A 19891-nucleotide genomic window follows, 5' to 3' on the forward strand; every position below is an offset into this window, starting at 1 on the left:
CCGCGTCCAAAGAAAGAGGCATGTCCGACTTTAAAGTGTACCCGCGGAATGGTGGTGTTGACAAAAAAAACCACATCTGTTTGTCAAGTTGACAAACAGATAGTTTTCTTTTGGTAAAAGCGCCCATGCCGTGCTCTCACTTTAATGTCGGCCGCGTACCTTTCTTTAGACGCAATTTGCGTAAAGATAGAGGCGCGGACTCTATGAATGAGAAAGCACCGCATGGGCGCTAGTAAAACAAAATAAATAAGTGCGGACGCTAAATGTGGACCATGCTGCTAAAATGAATAAAAAAAATAACACAGCTGCTATAGTTAAAGCGGACCAGCCATTAGTAAAAATTAAAATAAAACAGTGCGGCGTGCTGCGAGATAGTGGGTGGAATAAGGGAAGAGCATTAAATAAAATAGTGCTCATCGACTTATAAAGCAGACCATGTAAGAACACCAGTAAAGGTCCCGTCGTTATGGGAGGTAACAAATGCAGTCAAGGCGGTACCAAGCAGGGACTAACAAGCCTAATAACGACTCGGAAGCCAGCGTTTAAGAAAGGACAATGACACAAGCAAATACAAAATATGGGCGGAGAGTGGGCGGGGCGTCAAAGGCATACTCCACTACTGCATGCCTCGCAGCAGTGCATGTGCTGCCCAGCTCGACTTAAAAACATGGGTAGGGTAGTACCCCTTTAAATAAAAAAAATAGTTAAGAGATGGAATGGAGTAGGCCGTCTCTTAAATAAAATAGCGAAATAAATAAAACATAGGCGGTTAGAATGAAGTAGGTTCCACCAGGATTACAGCCTGTAGCACTAAACCTGGATTTGTGTCCGAGTCAAAGCCGCCTTCATATCCCCAGTCAGAGTTGAAAATATTAAATGCAGTGCAGTCTGATGTGCGAGTTCCATTGTACATATTTTAAGTTTGCAAAACGTTCTGTATAGCGCATGCTCACAAGAGAATACGCCTTTTCCTTATGTTATGAAACCTAAATTACATTAGGATACAGGATGGTTTCGAATGCCCTTTTTTGTACCATGATAAAATGTCTGCACACCAGCATCTGCCAAAACACTCATCACCCAATAATGTCGGGGAAGTAGAGAGAAACCAAGCCACACAAGATCAAATGTAGCTGCAACATGAACACTTAGGCTAGACGCCACCCTTTATGGGACACGTTGTTTTAAAGTAATTTCAGGTTCTCAAAAATAATATACTTCTGCACATGCCACTGAACCAGCTGATATGTTCTTAGAACAAGCTGAGCTCACAACTTTGGGAAAGAAAGGCGCAGGAAGTCAGAGCTTGTGAGGGCGGATGGTCTAACGTTTAACAGGCAGGTAGAAATATTCCAGCCCTGCTTTTCCAAACAAAGACCTCCAGTGAGAACAGGCAGCGTCTGGTGTGTGTGTGTGTGTGTGTGAAGGGAGAGTGTGGGGTGTATTACGCACAGTGATCCCAGCTGAAATTGCAGCACCGATTTCACAAGGATTTTGTCTAACAATTGTGTTCCCGGAAAAGACTGCGCAGGTGGGGAGTAGGCCATGTGGGTGGCAGTGATCTAAAGTTGTTGTTTCACGAATAAAATATTTAGTTTAACAGAAAGCTCTCCCCAATGCTGACAATGGTTAACATTGACATTACAAAGACCAACACATCAATCGTCTATCAGTTCACGGACCCTTGCCGGGACCGGACAGCACACAAGAACATTAAAGCTGGGTGGGGGCAAAAATCAGAGGCTAAATGTTTCTGGTCAGTAAAGCGATGCTCCTCAACCAACCATCAGTAAGCAAGCGTCACTGCACTTCACCAGACCAGAGGAAGACTCGGTGGAGTGCTCAATTTGAAAAAAAAAATGTTTAAGGAGTGTCAAACCTAATCCCATATTGCCTATCTAATAATGTGTTGAAAAAGTATTGCTGAAGACGTTAAACTCGCATATCTGTCCAGAGAACATTCACAAGTAGCAAGATACAGAGTTTCGAATTCCAGTTTCCTCGTCTCCCAACTTCCATTTTTTTCTCCTTTCTTGGGAGTGGCCCAGTTCTCTGTCTATACAGCGCGGGGACACACTGTTCCTAGTGTAACCAGGCGCTATATAAGATGCTTTTATTATTATTATTATTGCCTAACTGAGAAGGGGTTTAAATTGGATCATGGAGTTTTACATAAGGCTTTTTAAACAGCTAAGAAATGCCAGCATCAGCCACGTGTCGTGAGTCTCAAGCCAAACCCCTGGGGAATAAAAGGACAAAAACACTCAGCGCTTAAGATATTTAAGAACGAGGCAACATCACAAAACGGAGTGTCTGTGAGGAAATATATACTCACTAGGTGTGCAGGAGAAGGTGACCGGGCGTCTTTGAGTCCAGCACTGCTTGGCACATCTAGAAGCGGCCATTTCATCTGTAGGTACTGTTGGCAAAAGAAGAGATAAACCAAAATATGAATGGGTGAAAAAAGATACGACTTGCTACAAGAATGGAAGACTTGGCGTGAAGGTTACATGCTTTGAATCTTCACATGCAAGCACAAGATCCGCCCTTTCAGCAAGACATGCTGAGAAAACACTAGCAGAATGAAAAAAAAACACATGAAATCAAGAGTATTTACTGAGACGTTGAATGCTATTTAACAAAGAACACCCTGACCAAAAACATATATTTACAATAGTATTAAAACTCCAGACAGAAAACATCATCCATTTTTCAAGCTGTAGCACAAAGCCTAGCAGGAGAACACACAGAACGTCAACGAACTCCCCAGTTTTATGCATAGAAAGGATAGCTAGCTGTGCTTGCAAAATTAGGGTATATTTCTGGAACGTGAGGGATAACCTTTTGGAATCAAGACTCACTACACTAAACATTTGTAGAAATGATCGGAAAGAAAATCTGCACCTACTCGATTGTGCACCCTAGACCACACAAGGATTCTCCCAAAATTCCTTGATAAAAATAACTTGTGCCTTAAGACACAAATAAAGCTGTAAACCTCTGCCTACCAATCACAGCCATGCTTCCCCCAACACATGCTGCTCCCACATAGGTTTGAGACACAGCTGAACCTCTTTCCCAGTCAGTAACTTTTTGTAAGTATCACTTTTTACAGTTATCTGAACAATCATTTGTCGCAAGTGAAGATTACCAAGTATGTACCAAACTCCATGTAAAAGAAAGCATAGTGCCATTTCCCACAGAAAACAGGTTAGACTTACAGCACCAGAAGCGTGGAGCCAACATACTTGGATCCGATTTTGGTAGTGTTGGTCCCATGATTCACACCAGTGTTTAGTATCCCATTTAAAGCTTGTATTGAAGTGCTTTAGATCTACTCCATTTCCGGTCTACCCCCAACACAACCAAATAACGTAAGTGGATAAACAGAAAAAAAACAATGCCACCCATAGTATCTTAAACATATGAATTGCTTTTGTGACCAGGAATTACCTTGTACGACACACTTATTTAAGCCAGTTTTGCTTTTAGAAAAAAAGCAACGATGCCTGATGTAAGATAGTTCCCAAATTCAAAAGGTGCAGACAACATGCATTTTATTGAAGTGCACTGCCTTCCATCCTGAGACAGACTAGACGAGTGCAAGGCTGTTTGGATTTAAGAGTGATAGTGCAGCGCGTACAGGGTCAACTTGACACTAAATGCTTTCAGGCTGAGGCTCATTTCTTAGCATGAGTAGACTCCTTCCGAAGGTGTTGGCAATGCTACGATCAGAGGAAGCCAGCAGCTAAGTACTAAAACCTACCAGAGCGGGGCATATTGGCCAAGGTAGTGCATGCGCTAACGCTTCTGAGTCATGTAACTATGGTGTTTGGGATCCCACCCCAAGACCAGCATTTCAACAATAGGTGTGAGGAAAGGAAACTATTATTTAATTGAAGCAGAGACGCCACAGATCTCCTTTCTCCAAACAAAAAGCTTTGTGCAACCCACACTTAGTCACTGATCAGGTCGCACCTTTTTTGTTTCTTTGCTGGCGGTTTCCAGTGATGCTGTAAGGACTTGGCTGAGAAACAGAAACCAAGGTGTCACTCAGTTCTCCTACCCGATTACAAACACAGCACTGCAAATCTAGACAATAAAAGACCGTGTTTGCCTGGGCCATTTGAGATGTGGTGTGGTTACTAAGATAAATTAAAAGAGAAGACGACGTGATCACCTTAGTTGCTGATGGGATTGTAATGAACAAACACTTGGAAAGGCCAGCATGCCACCCAGGAGGCAGCAGGCTGACTGGCGGTAAGTAGAGCAAAGGGTCTTTATTAGTGGGCCTCGAGTGAGGAACTAATCCAACACCTAACTTTAACTACTTTGTATCATTAAAATTCAGTCAAATGACAGCAAGTTGTGGTTCCATCAAAAAATAGAACCGGCAAGTCAACAACTCACAAAACACATTCCCCTCTATGAGGTGAAACACCTGTAGAGACCAAATAGCCACAATGTTTATTTTGGAGAGCAGGTAAGCAGAAATTGTAAACTTTTTTTCGTTTCAGGCGGTGTAGAGAATAAATACTGGCCCCTTTTTAAACATGACCAAAACATCTCCTCTTTATGAGCCACTTGCATCAGACGGACAGAGGTGTACAGATCCTCTCCGCAGAGATTCCTGCTGTTGCACTGTGATGTTTCTGACAGTTTCACTGTTGAACTCCTCCCTCCTAAATAGAGAGAGGGGATGGCATAACTACACCACGGGCGCAGGATTGTGTTTGGGGAGGGTCAAGGGGTGTATTGTCAAGCAGTCCTCCCAACCATAAAGTATAGCACCAAAGGCATGGAGTTGGCAATGTAGGGGGCCACATTTCAACCCAATCTTCCAACTCACAATGGTCACAGAACCAACAGAATACATGTCACCATCAAGTAACAAACACATGACCAAGAGTCATATAGTTGGCAACATTGATGCTGCCCTGTAGTACCACACATTCCTAAGTCAACCAGCTCTCCAACAAAAGCTTTTCACCGTACCACACCCTAATGCACGCAACACACCAAGATAGATGTCGTTTTGGTATAATGAAGTCACCCAACCATAAAACCCAGCTTAAAATCATTTTTTTGTTGTTTTTTGAAAAACAAACAAAATGAGCATACCCACATTACATCCGAACAACTACCAGGATAATCAATGTCAGGACATGTTAGATTGGATAAGGAGATCTGCTTACAACAGTCCACAAACTTCCAGGAGGTAGGTACAGGAGGTGACAACGGGGTGGCGACCCTCTGCCAACTTCCAGTCCTTCCATGCTATGGTCAGGCAGACCCTGCTCAGCGCTCAATTCTGTGGCAGCTGAGAGCCCTCCATCTCCAGGTCATAGACCTCCCTCCATCAACCCCATATTTTCTCATATTTCTTAGGACAATCACAAGTAGCATAGAGCAACTTTTCGGCAGCATGCAAGTGCCCATTCACCAATTCATTTTTTTTTCTTAGTAGGGACATCCTGTACCCCCAAACCCACACCAGGTCCCTCTTCGATACCACCAAGGCCAGCGAGCAGAACAATAACTTCTTATACGGAATGTCCATGTCCCCCAATACTCAGAAGAGCGCAAATTGGGGGCCAAGCAGCATCTCTTCTTCTCTAGTAAGTCCGCCAGTTCTGTCAATATTGTCACTCAGTATTTCTGTATCTTTTGGCATTCCCATATGATGTGGTAGAATGACCCAATGTGTTTTGCAGTGCTGACAGGTGTGCTGTGGGATCTTCCCCAACTTCTGTAACCTGTGCCAAGCTATGCAGACCCTGTGTAGGATTTTAAACTGTATTAGGCAGAAACTCGCCCTAATGGCCACCTCCTGAAGGGATTAGCACTGCTTCCTAGTCGGCATCCTCCATATCTCCCATGTCTCGTTCCCATTGTCGCCAGATGCCCCAAAGGTCATCAGGGCTGTTGTTAATAATTACCCTGTACGTGGATGATATTGCCTTCTTTCCCAAGGGTCATAAAACCCATCATTTATACAACCAGCACACAAAGATCATTTTACAAACCATTATTTAAAATTTCTACAGGCAGCTATGATAAATCAAGTCACACTTACACAGTAACACAAGTTGCAGATTGGTGCTATTCAACTTTAGACTTAGCTACCCGAAGCCCCATTCCTAGATCACATATTTGATAAAAACTATGTAGGGCCAAGCACTAAAATATATTAATTGAGTGATAGTGCAAGCATTGCACAGACAACTCGCGGAACACATTCACACAAACCCACATGCTTCTGCGGCACAGAATCCACACCAACCAACCAACTAGGTTCCAGACAGTCAAGCTCTGGTACTTTTCTCTAGGAAAATAAGAAACCTTTCTAACCCTCTACAGCTCAAAACAGCTGAAAGACCTGGCTGTACTCAACAGCTTGACCTCATCCGACCAAGATTACTTCATGAAATAGGTCCTGCTTAGAGGAAGTAACAGTTTGTTTTCATGAAGCTCTTTATAAACAAATGCATAAGGTGATAAAAATGTAACAGCATGCTCCGTGTCACTTTAAAAATGAAAATAAACACACTACCATACAAGAGGTGGAGACACAGCTGGCATATTTAATTTGTCCTCTGAACAGCACATCATCTCTCTCTGAGGGCAGAAAGGGAACTCAAATAGCAGCAACTGTGTGGTCAATCTATGCTCTCTCCTTTTCTTAACTATAATCCATGCTAGGCTTCTGCATCAATACAGATTAAGCCCTATACACAGAGGTTGCCAGATTGCCCAGTGCAAGAGATTAATGCTGCCGGCCAACACCTAGATGCCACTTTCGACTAGTATCAGCTCAGCCCTAGACAACTACTCGACTTTGACGTCTATTTGCCCCCAGGGCATAACAGAGACAGAAAGGCACAATACTTCAGTCTGCTGTGGATTCAAACCCATTTCCTATCCTGAGGGAATCGGCATAGGCGATAGACCTCCTGAGATTGACCTATATTGACCTATATTGACAAAGATCCCTGACAAACGTTAACACATTGGGTTTCTGTCGATGTATTCAATGTAGTTCCCCGCAAAGGATTCCATGCCTGCACAGGCTCCAGGGTGCAATATTTTACAAATGGGACGGAATAGGCTTCAGAGTGCTTGCTGGGAGCAGGCATGCCTGGGGGTCAGAGCGAGTGAAGGGTCTCTTACTTGTTTGTGATGGACGGGTATGCATTCCTAGAGGATGGCTGACTGGAGGAAGCAACTGTCAGCTCCAGGTTTGGTGAGTGTGAGATGGAGGAGGCAGCTGTTCACTGTACTCTCCCTAAATGTCGAAATATTCCTGATGCAGAACAGCTGGAAGGAAATGCTAGAATGCCCCTGTTAGTTACCTGAGAGCCAATATGAAAACTGAAGGATTAACCCTTTGGCTTCCACACACCGAAATCTTTAACCTTCTATGCGTATGTAACAGCCAAATGGCGTTAAACATTTAGAACATTGTAGTTTTCAGAGGCTGAATGGCTCAGGAGTCCACAGGCATGAGGTTTGAGGATTCTGGACCGCAAATTAAAATTTTAACAAGCAGCTCTTAATTATATTGAGACCTTGCAAGGACTGGTGAAGAGTGAGTGACTGATCCAAAGGTGCGAGAATCTAATGAGTGAGAGGAAATGCCCAGCCTGATGACTTCTGACAATTTTGTTTGGACAGCTTAGCCTACTTGTGCCCCAGATTGCAGTGAGCAGAGTCCAGGAAGTGGTAAGGAGACAGACTAGTGCTGTTTCTTCCGAAAACAAAAGTTGTTTAAAAAACGATTTTCCCTTTCTGTGATTACTGTCTTTGCATGTAGTTGTTACAGTTTAAAATTGCAGTTTTGACCTGCCTGTGATTGCATATTTTATCACCTGTTTTGTGTTTTAAATTTGTTGTTTTCCCTGCCCATGATTGCTTGCATTTAACGTGTTGAATTTTGGGATTTGCAGTCCAACCTCTGTAATTTGTCCCTCTCATTCCTTGGTGTCAAATCTGTTTTCCCTCCTAATTTCCCCTTTGTTCTGTGCTAAGTAAGACCTGTGTGTTAAAACAGTGCACCCCCAGCCACCATTTTGTGTTCACAAGCCAGGGAGGCGAGACCCCCCCCCACCCCCTGCAACAGGGATATTCTACATCAGAGGGTGCTTCTGTGAGCTGTTTAAACTGTATTTACTGGGGCCTGTGCAGTTCCTCTTTTGGCCAGCAGGGGGAGTAAAGTTTTATTCAAACAGTATTGTTAGATTTCGAGTTAGTGAATCCTTTTCCTGAAGAAGTCCAACGTGTGGATTGAGCCTGTCTGTCTCCTAGGAGATTCTGAACAGGAGAAGCAACTTCCAACTCCCTGGCCAGCAAACCTTGTCTGAGGTCGCTGGGACCTTATATGGTCTGCTAGTGGTTGGCACATGTGTACACTGATTGGTGGTTGTATCTGGTGTTTCTATTGGGTTAGGGTTAATGTCCTCATTGGTTGTGTATTTGAGGGTTCTGATTTGTTTTCCGGGTCTGTGATTCAATCATTGTAGGGTTGGGACTCGGGCTAGGGTTAGGATTTCTATTGGAAGTAGGGACTAGGGCTACCTGTACCATTGGCTGCTTGGACTTGGGTTGGGACTACTGGTAGGGCTAAGGCCTTTATTGGACGTAGAGGTCAGGGTTTTTGAACTGATTGGGTGCTTGGACTAGGGCTAAGATTGGCAGTAAGGTCCTGGTCTCCTATTAGTTCTAGATTTTAGGGCTAGTGTTGTGATTGGATAGTGTTAGGGCTAGGGTTCCCATTGGCTGAAGGGGTCACCTGATTACTAGGGCTATACGAGGCCAGGGTTAGTGCGTCTCAGCCCAGGCATCGAGGCTAAGGGCGGAGCATTTCTCTTCCTACTGCTAAGACCTAAAAAAAAAATTTATCTTTCACTCTTTTATCCCTCCACTATCCTTTTCAATCAAAATTAACAGACTAACATGTTCACTTCTCAAATTCCATATTCAACTATACTAATATACTGCCCAAATAACTGAATAAGATATCTACTACTCAAATTACTTCATATTTATACTATACTAATTTTAAACACAAATCCTTTATGGGTTCTGGAGTGGCGTGCTACTCGCCAGAAAAGCGCTTCAACACCCATCAGGGGTAACAAGTGCTATATGAATGGTAATCTTTCTTTCCTTTTTTATCCCTCCGTTATCCTTCTCACTCCAATTAACAGACTAATATCCACCACTGAAGTTACCTCATATTTCACCATATTAATTCACCACTAATCCTTTATAGGCTTCCGGAATAGCGTGCGTCAACAAGCGATAAATAAATACAAACCTTTGTCCTCCTCTATCCTTCTGCTATCATTCCATATCCAAATAACTGTCTAACCTATCCACCTCTTAAAATGTACTTGCATGTTTCCCTGTACTAATTCAACACTAATCCTCTATGGGTACCCGCCGAAAAAGCGCTTTGACGCCTCGTCAGGGTTAGTAAGCGCTATATAAATGCAATTACAATACAATACAGTGTTCTCCGTTTCGTTAGTTTTCAGAAGTCTAAGTTACTCCCTTTAACAGCTGCCATGTACCCTGGGTTGAACCTGAAGAGTGCACCACTAAAGGTTACCCAATTAAACTTGCTAATAATACCACTGCTATTACCGACAGAGAAAAAGTATACTTATGCCACGTCACTAGGGAATATGAAGAGAAAGAGTGCATCTCAATTTACTACATAGTCCTTTCCTTACGGAGAAGGTAGGTGACTGGAACAGATTTATTAACAAATAACATATGGTTACAACATTGACTAAAGACTTCCAATAAGTTAAGTGGTTACTGGCAGCAGGGAAACTTAAGAATGATCAGGCACCAGAGATAAATTTGAATCAGCTGTATAGACAACAAGTGTATGTCATATAAAGCCCATATTGTCAAAAATTCCAATAGATGCCAGGTTTTGATACAAAGGAAAGAAGGGCATAGAACAGTACTATTTCTTTAGAAACGTTAGCGTATTGATGATGTGTGGGGGTTCGACTAATCTGCTTTTCAAACTGGAGGTTAATTTGCTCAATTGTGCCTGGTTTTAAACTACAATGGTTGCAAAGGTAATTTTAATGTTTGGAAACTGGCAACAGATCGCCTCCTCCTCACTTATGCAAATAAAATGTATTTGGTGTCCATGCCTTTGACCTTTTCTAAAGTTGCTCCAACTTCATTCCTGGAAAGGAGGATAGTACCATTAAGCACTTTAGCATAAATCAAATGCTTTTCTAGATGAAAGCACAAGACTCTCAGCCATATGAACGTCCTGTTCTTCCTCGAAGCGTGAACCAGTATGACGTCTATTATGAAAATATCTGCTTAGGCAACAGAGGTCTCGATGGCCTAAGATGATGTTCCTTCCACCTTCAAGGATAATGAGAGGGTAAATGTAAATGTGTTTGTATTTATATAGCGCCTTCTACCCAGAGGTCTCGTAGCGCTGTATTCATACCGCTGTGGAACCCTTCCTGGCTTTCCTGTGAGATGTCCACTCCTGGGCACACCCAAGGTGAAGCCAGGCATCCTAGCGCTGCTGGGGCTGTTGTGGAGATTAAGCAAGCTATTGCCCAGAGTCACAGAGTGGGACCCATGATTAGACTAGGCACCGAGGCGAGAATTATCAGGTCCAGGGAGATTGAGTCAAAGAGCCGCCGAGGCGGGAATTGAACCCTTGTCCCGGGCCAGACCTCTGCATCAGGGTCTGCCGCTCTAACCATTGAGCCACGCTTCCCACAAGTATTTACCATTACAGAATTTCAGGATAAAAGCTGTTAGTTGTAGACTGCACTGTGGCGTGTAATGAGAGCCCCAGCATTAGCTGTTTGCAAAACAAATGCACTGGTACTGCAAATATCATTGTCCAATTTTTATTGGCATGGTTCAGCTATGTAGAAAAGGAAGATGCAGAAGTAGTGAATCTGCACCTTTGCACAGACAGTATAGCCAACTTTGAAAGGCAATTTCCCCCTGTGAATTATAAGCTCAGCTTTTCCCTAGTTGCAGTGGTCCAATGGGGGATAGGGTGCGCTGGGCCGCCATCACAGGGCCAAGGAAAGCCTGTACCACCTGAAATGTCATTAAAGTGGACGAGGCAAGTGGTTCAAAAGAGGCAGAGAAGAAATGCACACATACTACTGTTCCGAAGAGTAAAGTGGTTCTTCTGGGCTGTTCTTTGAAACAGGTCAGCACTGGCGAAGACATCATGGCGAAAGGGTCTACAGGTCTTTCAATAAGGGTTTGAGGCTCATAAACCTTTTTCATATAACTAGCGCTCACACTCTGCCTTTTTTGCCGAGCAAAAATAATCAGGTGTATGAACTGCATTACAATGCAAGGAAGATATACTGGATGCCCTGGGGTCACATTCTACTAAAACAAAGTAGGCCAAGTAGACTAGGCTGCAGTAGTTTAATACACAAGCTTATGTGGCTGAGAAAAAAAGACACTATGATGGTAGAAGGAAGCATTTAATTATGAGGCATTTACATAATGAAAAGTCTCAAGCCAAATGGCTAGCCCAAATGACAGATAGTAATGCCGGGATCCTTCACCTGAGGCTGTTGCATGTTTAAGTCATGTGATTCTAAATTAGATCCATTAACATGCAAGTATAGGGAGTGAGATATTTAAGTAAATTATGTTTATGCATCCTTGGTTTTTAACATATCAATCTTTGAAATATCAATAAAGGGGGGCAAAGAAGGAGTTAGGCTTGCAGACGCCGGTTAGTCAATGTGAGAAATTAACAGCATCAAGGAGCATAACCAGAAGCAAATAAGAGAAATGCATATATAAGAGTTAAGGAAAGAAAAAACACGCAAAGAGAAGCTTATAGTAGTAGTTCATTTGCTCCTAAAGAATAGGATACAAACCTACAATCGTTCTTAAAGACAAATGGTGTCAGCCTTCACTGACAGAGGTAGATGGCACATGATGCAATAGGCCCCGGAACCCCCAGCAAACTCCCCGCCCGCCAAGCCAGCTGGTGCAACCCACAATCAAATCATCCACAGAGAGAGAGCGGGTGTAAAACGGCCATGTTTAATGATCAACATTTCATAAACATGACTAAAACCATACATATTAAAATTGATATAATCAATAACACATTTTTAATATTGACAATCAATGTTCTCAATTATACTAGTTACTTTTCCCCAAGCACAAAGGGGCCCTCTAGCTCGCATCTCCCAATCTGAGGAACCCACGCAAGGCGCAACCCACCTGTGTCCTTGAGTAATGGCCCCCTGCCCTTTGGTCCTTGTCCGCCATCTCCGGGGTCCACCCCTCGACCACCAGGCTGCCCAGGATCCCAGGAGGCTTGTAACCTGTCGCCCTAGCCTCCCCAGCCGGTGGCCACATTCTCCCTGTTGAGAGCTTACGGTCTCTCCCCTCAGTGCTGGCCTAGGGAGTACGCAAGGAGGACCCCCGTTCCCTCTGTAAGTCCATGTCAATGTTCTAAGGCCTCTTTACCGCAAAACGTCACCTGTGATCCGGAAGTAAATCCCGGCCGGTCGCCGATAGGGCGAGCCGGCCGGCCACTCTATCCTGGGCGTGGCGAGGAGCCGCCCCCTAGAGGCGCACTCGTCGAGCCTCACGCTTGGCAGAGTCTAACCCATAAAAGGATGCTCTTGTACATCGTATACACAGACAGCTACAAAACATGCACACGGTTAAAAAAAAAAATATCTCAAATCTGACTGCATCCCGCTTTCCTATCTACTGAGCAGGACTGCAAATTCATCATTTTTCTCTATCGCCTTTGTTGTTTTGTACTTTAAATTTTGTTGTACAGATAAAGATTTCCCTTTAAAAATGGGTACTGAAAAGACTAAATCCGCAAACTGGCAAATGTACGGAGTTCTGAAAGTCCCAGTGCCTGTGAAATCCCCCTCCCCCCAGGAAGAAGGGGAGACACAGGCCAGGAGTTCATTCTGTAAACTCTCCTGCGTGAGGAAATGGGAGCCGCTTTCAGACCTCTGCTCACTTAGCCTGGGCTACGACAGGAAGCTTCTGCATTCTGCGTTGACAATCTCAAGAACAGCAGACACAGAAAAGATTTGTGTGTGTTCACCATCGGCACTAAATTGCTTTCCATTTTAAACTTCAGGATCTCAGCGAATTCCTTTCGCAGAGAAGGGTCGAAGAGATGCCAACCTTCACCCCCTCTATCGAGTACCAAGGTGGATCCGAACATGTTGCTCGGGAATACTTTATAGCTGAAAATAAGTCTGCAAAACGGCTGCATGCATTTTTATTTCCACGACAAGGATAACGAGTGAAACACTCGTGTTGTTTCAGTTTGCTGAAACTGATGAATACAAGTGGAAAATGCACAATTACTCTAAAAAACAAGGGCGCAGAGTATGACTACAGCCTTCTTTTTAATTGTTCAAGAAAAAAACCCATTTCTGAGGTCCCTTCCAAGGCAAATTTGTAGCTGAATGTTAATACAATTTTGTAACGAAGTCACACAATGTATACAAAAATAAACAAAACAGCATGCTATCTTGGAATCCTATGTTTTTCTAATTAAGGATAAAAGAGGTGTGTCCCGGCAGTGCTGGTTTTGTTCCTTCCTTGCTCACTTTATTATTTTGCTTGCAACAGTCTACTGATATCCAGATAACTTTTTTTTGCAAATGGCAAAACATGTATTTAGGTATGGTCCAAAAGCGATTTCCTGAGTCTGAGCACCCCTTAATCTCGTCGACTGTAGTCTACGTGGTCTGCTATAATTCTGTATGGTTACAATTTGCCTGTTTAGTAATGATTTCTCCGGACTAAAGTTTCAAGTATAAGCATGAACAGTGTATACAAGAAGAGCACATTGTTCCGACTGTGCACTGAAGCCATTAAATAGTAGCTTTCACCTTGTTTAGGTCAAGCCCACCAGACATCGAAAGCGGATGGCAAAAGACATATTGTCATTTTACCAATAAATTACAGTGGGCTTAAATACTGCCCATTCCTTGCCAATTACTGGCTAGTTTTATTGTCACAAAAGTACTTGCTTCTTATTCAATGGCTTACTTTGTCGGTCTTCTGTTTGCATTTCCCCTGGAACACAGCCTCAACTAGTTTCCTTCCACTGCTCACTTTTAAGGACAAACCGATTTTTCTTTTTCTTTAAGCACTTCAAAAAAGTACATGTGTTTTCCAGCTGTATTCCTCGTGTGCTTTCCTCACCACCCTGCTGGAGCTTCTGCCTTTGCTCAATATTGTTTTCTCCCTCCTGTGTCCATCAGCCCTGTCTCCTTGTTGCTCTCATGTGCTTATTTTTCCGTCCTGCCCCCCACCGCTACTCCAACCTTCTATTCAATTGCCCCCTCAGCTTCTCACCCGAAGTTCTATCTTTTAAAATATTACCTTCTTTTTTGTTGTTGTAATGCCTGGTAAATTGCTGCCTGCTTTTCCACTTTACAAATAAACACGGTTTTGAACGACTTCATTTTCATCTTTTTTTAAAATTTACTGATCAATCTCAGATTGGGACAAAAAAAAAAAAAGACGCTTGCACCACATCACGCACATGCATCATTGTGCCTATTTCCCCTTTTGTTATTGTTGTATAGCATCGCCATTTTTACCTATGCTTTGCTGTATGAACATAAGTCACTAACAGACCCAATCGGTCTCAAATGCGAGGCCAATTGGCTTTGACAATACTTATTTTTACTTATGAAGCATTTTGACAAAGGAGAAACTCGAGTGTGTGTTTGTTAAAGGATTTCTAAGCACTCCCTTGGCACAGAAGGTGTACAATGCTGCTTAAATCTTTGGAAAATTATTGATAAAACCTATGCTTTGTAAATCAGATTTATAATATTCCTCACAACTGTATACCATGTGTTTCTTTTATGTTTAATGAACTTACCCATACCACTTTACAGCGTTTATGTCATCACAGAAAATGTCAAGGCTATTTATACTAGATGAACTGATGATGTACAGGACAATTCAACAAAGCAATAATAGTATTTTTTAAAATTATTTTTAAGTAACCACTTACGATGAAGTGAAACATTTTCACGTTTTAGGATTATACGCCTACAAATCCAATTAGAACAATTATAGGAAGAACCAAACAATTTCTGACGCTGTGCATTTTGGACTCAAACCCAAATACCATGTGAGGACTGCAGACACTTTGAACTTGCCTAGCCACAAAATGTCATAATCTGAGCTGCACAGAGAGATGGTTTAAGTTTGAATGTATTTTCTTGAGCGGTGGAGGTGGGGGTTGTGCAAGCCTGGAATCAATCCCAATGCATCAGCAGCAGGGAGTGAGAGGAAGCCGGCTTTGTATACATTCAGTATGGGACAGGAAGGGGAGCTTATCTCTCTTCAATCCAACGCTACGACCCGGTCCCAAACAATACATAATGGAGAAGCCTGACACTGCAAGCACCTGGAAGGTCTGACTTTAGGCCCCGAGGTTTAGCCTTCAGCTCGGACATTTCCTTGCTTTTCACTCCCCTGGTTTTTACCAGGAATGTTAGAAGCTTCGGCCCAAGTTACACTACGTGGACAAAGACATACCGTGACCAGAGTACAGGAAAGGAATTTGTACAGGGCTCACAGTGTTGTGTGGAGCCAGGCAGTCCACCAGTTAGGCACACTGAGGAAGTGTGGAGAAAGTGATGTGACGACTGAGAAAGTATGAGACGATATGTTTTTTTTCTTCAAATATACAGAAATCAAATTCTCAGATCTCGACGTCTATGCAAAATAGAGATGTCAAACTGCTTCGCTGCTGCACTTTGTCAGCTTGATGAAAGTAGATGTGCCCGTAATTCTGAAAGTCTACATCCGGCCAAGTAAATGCCTAGTAAATACATTCAAGTAACCTCTTCTAAGAGAAATTTAACCAAGCCCATGGACGAGGTTAAATAATTGATTTGTTTGGGGTCGGTTCCTTGAATGGCTTTAATGCAGATTCAAGACCCCGTTTCAAGGTACTGAGTAAACTGCACTAGTTAACCCTTTTCTATATTCTGCATCCGTTATTTGTCCTTCCTAAAGTTAGCCAAACAGAAGCACAGAAGCTCCTCAAGATTTGTCCATCTCTGAAACTGATCGAGCACAACAGATGTGCCTTAGGCCCCCTAAAACTGGTGCAAGGTTTAAAGTGTGCAACTCATTTGGTTCTGCCATAGTTCAAGACTTCCTGCATTTATAAAGCCACACCAAATGCTCTGACAGTTGATGATATACTCACTGCCCAAAACCATTACATTTATGCTGGAATAAAACTTTTCAAGAATAAAGATGAATGCCAATGAAAAATATGGGTGGAGAGTGGGTGGTGCTTCAAATCCATACTCCAATACAGCATGCCTCGCAAAACAGCACATGCGCTGCCCAGGCCCGACCTAAAAACACATTATGTTGCGAAAGTGGTCAGGTTCTGTGATAGTTGAGTGTAAAAGCTCAGTCGGTTTCGGTACTGTCACGGATTGTCACAGCTGACCAGTCTGGTGCATCAGCCAAAATCTCTGTCTGCTATCACTCCACAACTAAAAGGCAGTGGCGGCTCCTCCTCTAAGGCGGAGGAGAGTCACCCCACTGCTCACGGTTGTGCACTCTGTACAGTGTGCATGAATGTCTCTAGGGCATTACAGCCTGCATGGAGAACATGCCCAGGCCCCCATTCCCTGGCTGAGCGCTGAACCACGGTGCTCAGACCAATCACAACACTGAATTGCAGCGTTGTGATTGGCTGTGGAGAGTCTGGTTGCTTACCGATCTCCAGAAGAGACCCACTCGACATGGGAGAGACATGGCAATGGAGAGATGCAGCAAAATAAGTTAACTGATTATTATTATTTTTAAATCAACCCTACCCCCACTACCCCCCACCCCGTACATTAACGTCCACCACTGCTAAAAGGTCCCAACAACTTACAAATATAAAGTCACAGGTGCCATTTCTTACTTCAAATCCAACAAGGGAACTTCTCCCAAGTCACCAACTCATAACAAAAATAATAATTCCTTCCAGAAACCCTGCAAAAATACTTGTTACCCAAACGAGAAAGGCTCAAATAAAAGGTCAACGGCTGAACCACTGGGCAGTTGTACAATACATAGGGGCTCAGTTTGTGGCACTTATCTCTCACAAATGTTTACAACTCTTCTCTGAACAGGCATCACAAGAGAGCCAGAATCGAAGAATCACGTTAGAGAAAAACTGCTGAGGCAAGCCTTAATATAAAGAATACCTACCCAAAACCAGACATTAAACAGAGTGTGCAGTTATAATGACCCATAAGTATAAAGAGGTTAATGGCATACCAAAAGCCAGTAGAAGAAGTCTCTTCGCCAGTACAAGGAATAAGAAAGGGCTGTTCTATATCCATAGAACATGAAAACCCTTTGGTCCAAAGTCACAACATCCCATTAGACTTCAACAGAAAGTCAACGTTACAGTAAGGAGGCCCAGTAGATGCAAAGCACCAGTCAGGCTAAAGCCTTCTATTCGTCGCTCCAGCAGAGCACGGAGAGGGTTCACAACAGAAATAGCTCCCCATCACCCTCAGAACTATGGAAGGAATCAATACAGTGAGGCAACAGTCATCAACCTCCCACTTTGTCTACAGCAGGTGATGCAGTCTAACATCTTCATTGGGCACGGAGAGTGAACAAACATGACTTGCATGGTTATGCTGAAAAGGTAAGTGCAAATGATTATGCAGATTCAACTGCCTCGTGTACTCATCGTGTCCTGAAATGGCACGGGATATGCGGCATCTCCGTTGTGTGGAAAACATGCCCGGAAAGAACAACTCAACCTCTGACAGGGACCAAAGCAAGTCTATTCAAGGCAGTCCATAGCAGGGCAAGACTGTGGCGGATATAGGACTTTCGACTGAGCAGCAACACTCTGGGTTCAAGGACACCTCCCTCAAAGGTCCTGATATATACACAAATCGTTGAACAGCAAATCCCACAGCACAGACACACCACATCAGACGTTCACCAGTTAGGTCCCAGCTCACACAGTGCCTTTTCCCTCAGACTCCATTCCAAAACCTCTTCCGGGACATATCTGGCCTCTTCTCTACCCCGAGCAGTGCAAGTGCTGAGGAAATGAGCAGGCCCCCCCGAGACCGCCCCGACTTGCTCAGGCACATTGCCTGGCAGGGCAGACAGGTCCTCACTGTAATTACAGAGCCTGAGCAGCCGAAGGGGATGTCTGGCACTCGCTCCACAGTGTGTTTTGTTCCTCGGGCGCACCTGGCCGCGCCCACTTCTTTCTTTGTAAACTAAACTCAGGCACAGGGCATTAATCACACCGTGAGTAAACTATGCAGGTACAGCACAACTTGCAGGACTGCCATGTCCGCCTCGGAGGTTCTCTTGTTGTGCACAAACACATGGACAAAAGAGAGGTGTACCTACGCGCATGGAACATCAATATTAATAGACAGACACGATAATTAGGCCACTATTGCCAGGAGCAGGGTATGTGGTGAGCAAAGCCGCCAGGTACGTGTAGTTAAAATGTACCCGACAACAACAACGCACAGAGCTCCTCTGTGTTATTTAAGTCGCGCAGAGGCTGCCAACATCACTACAAAAATGCAAACCAGCCGAGATCGACAGGGCGAGAAAGAAGGGACAGGAATGGCTGGGGTGTTATTTATTTCATTGAGTAACAAAGGTGGAAGGAAGACAGAAACACCTGAGAACGATCCTTAATACACACTGCAATACGTAGCGGAAACGCCTTTACATACTCTTTAATCATTGCAGCAAGGCCGACCACAAACATTGGAGGTATAATGTAACTTGTGGGTCTCGGAAGTCCCCGACATTTAAAGGCTTCTTGCACAGGTAAGGTATATTTGTGAAACTCAATGGTCCTCTCACAAATTTTTCATTTATTTTATTTAATGATAGAGTGAGATAGAAGAATAAAAATGCACAGGTGTGTTCCCAACAGGCAACAGAGAGAGCGAGCGAAAGAGAGAACGAGAGAGAGAGATTAGAAATACCCAGACATGTTCTTCAGACCCAGGAGCCAAGTGAGGTGTGGATCCAGTGGTGAAAACTCAGTCAAAATATTTGCTTTGTGAATGCTATGCGGATGCATTGATCACATCACTCATAAAACTACACAATACAGAAATAAAACTATAAAACTCTGAGGGTAGTAACTGGAATGCACATATTTGTAACCATCTTATTCAGTAGAGACTTCCTTTCAAAATAAGTGGAGGTGTGGAGGTAGGGGGTATATAACAATTAAAAAAACATTTATCTGCCCTGCTGCAGCGCTGCTGGGCGCAGTCTCGGGGTTCTACTGTACCGGGCCTTGCACACTGCGCAGGCTCCTAGACGGCAATCAAGAGGCTGTCCTCATGAGAGCAGTGCTGTGATTGGCCTGAGTGGGCTGGTTTTACGCTCGCTCAGGTCCTAAGAGCATGTGCCTCTTCTCCAACCAGCTGTACAACACAGCTCGGGTTGGGAAAGATCAAATTGCACATGATGGTTTGACCGGCCTTGGACAGCCGGCCAAACTGTCATGCGCACTTGGTGTGTACTACTCCTTCCCGTGCCCTCGTCCTGGCCCCGTACGCCTAGACTTGGCTGCCTTTAGCAGAAAGAAAAATAAAATGATAATCAAATGGTTTTCTTTTATTTTTCCAGTTTCTGTCAGCTGCCTGGCACTCAGCAGGAGGGGAGGGGGTCTCCTTTGCTATAGCGGAGGAGCCACCGCTGATCTTATTTCTTGAATGAGATACAAAGCTGCATTAAATACCTTCTGTCAAGCACTTGTCTGGGTTACATTCAGGCTGCCGGATCAAGCCCTAGCTGCAATGGCCATAATCAGGCCCTGTACCTCTCCAGCTTC

General features: G+C 43.7%; 1 protein-coding gene across 1 annotated transcript in view; it reads right to left on the reverse strand.

Annotated features, from left to right (window-relative positions):
* The window catches only part of TCF7L1 (transcription factor 7 like 1), a 138700-nt gene that overhangs the window by 33397 nt on the left and 85412 nt on the right, over positions 1-19891 (reverse strand). Inside the window, exon 4 of the mRNA XM_086943451.1 lies at positions 2336-2419. Coding sequence (XP_086799577.1) covers positions 2336-2419 — 84 coding nt within the window. The remainder of the gene's footprint in view (positions 1-2335; positions 2420-19891) is intronic.

This window comes from Lissotriton vulgaris, chromosome 11, assembly GCF_964263255.1.
Source record: "Lissotriton vulgaris chromosome 11, aLisVul1.2, whole genome shotgun sequence".
Lineage (NCBI taxonomy): Eukaryota > Metazoa > Chordata > Amphibia > Caudata > Salamandridae > Lissotriton > Lissotriton vulgaris.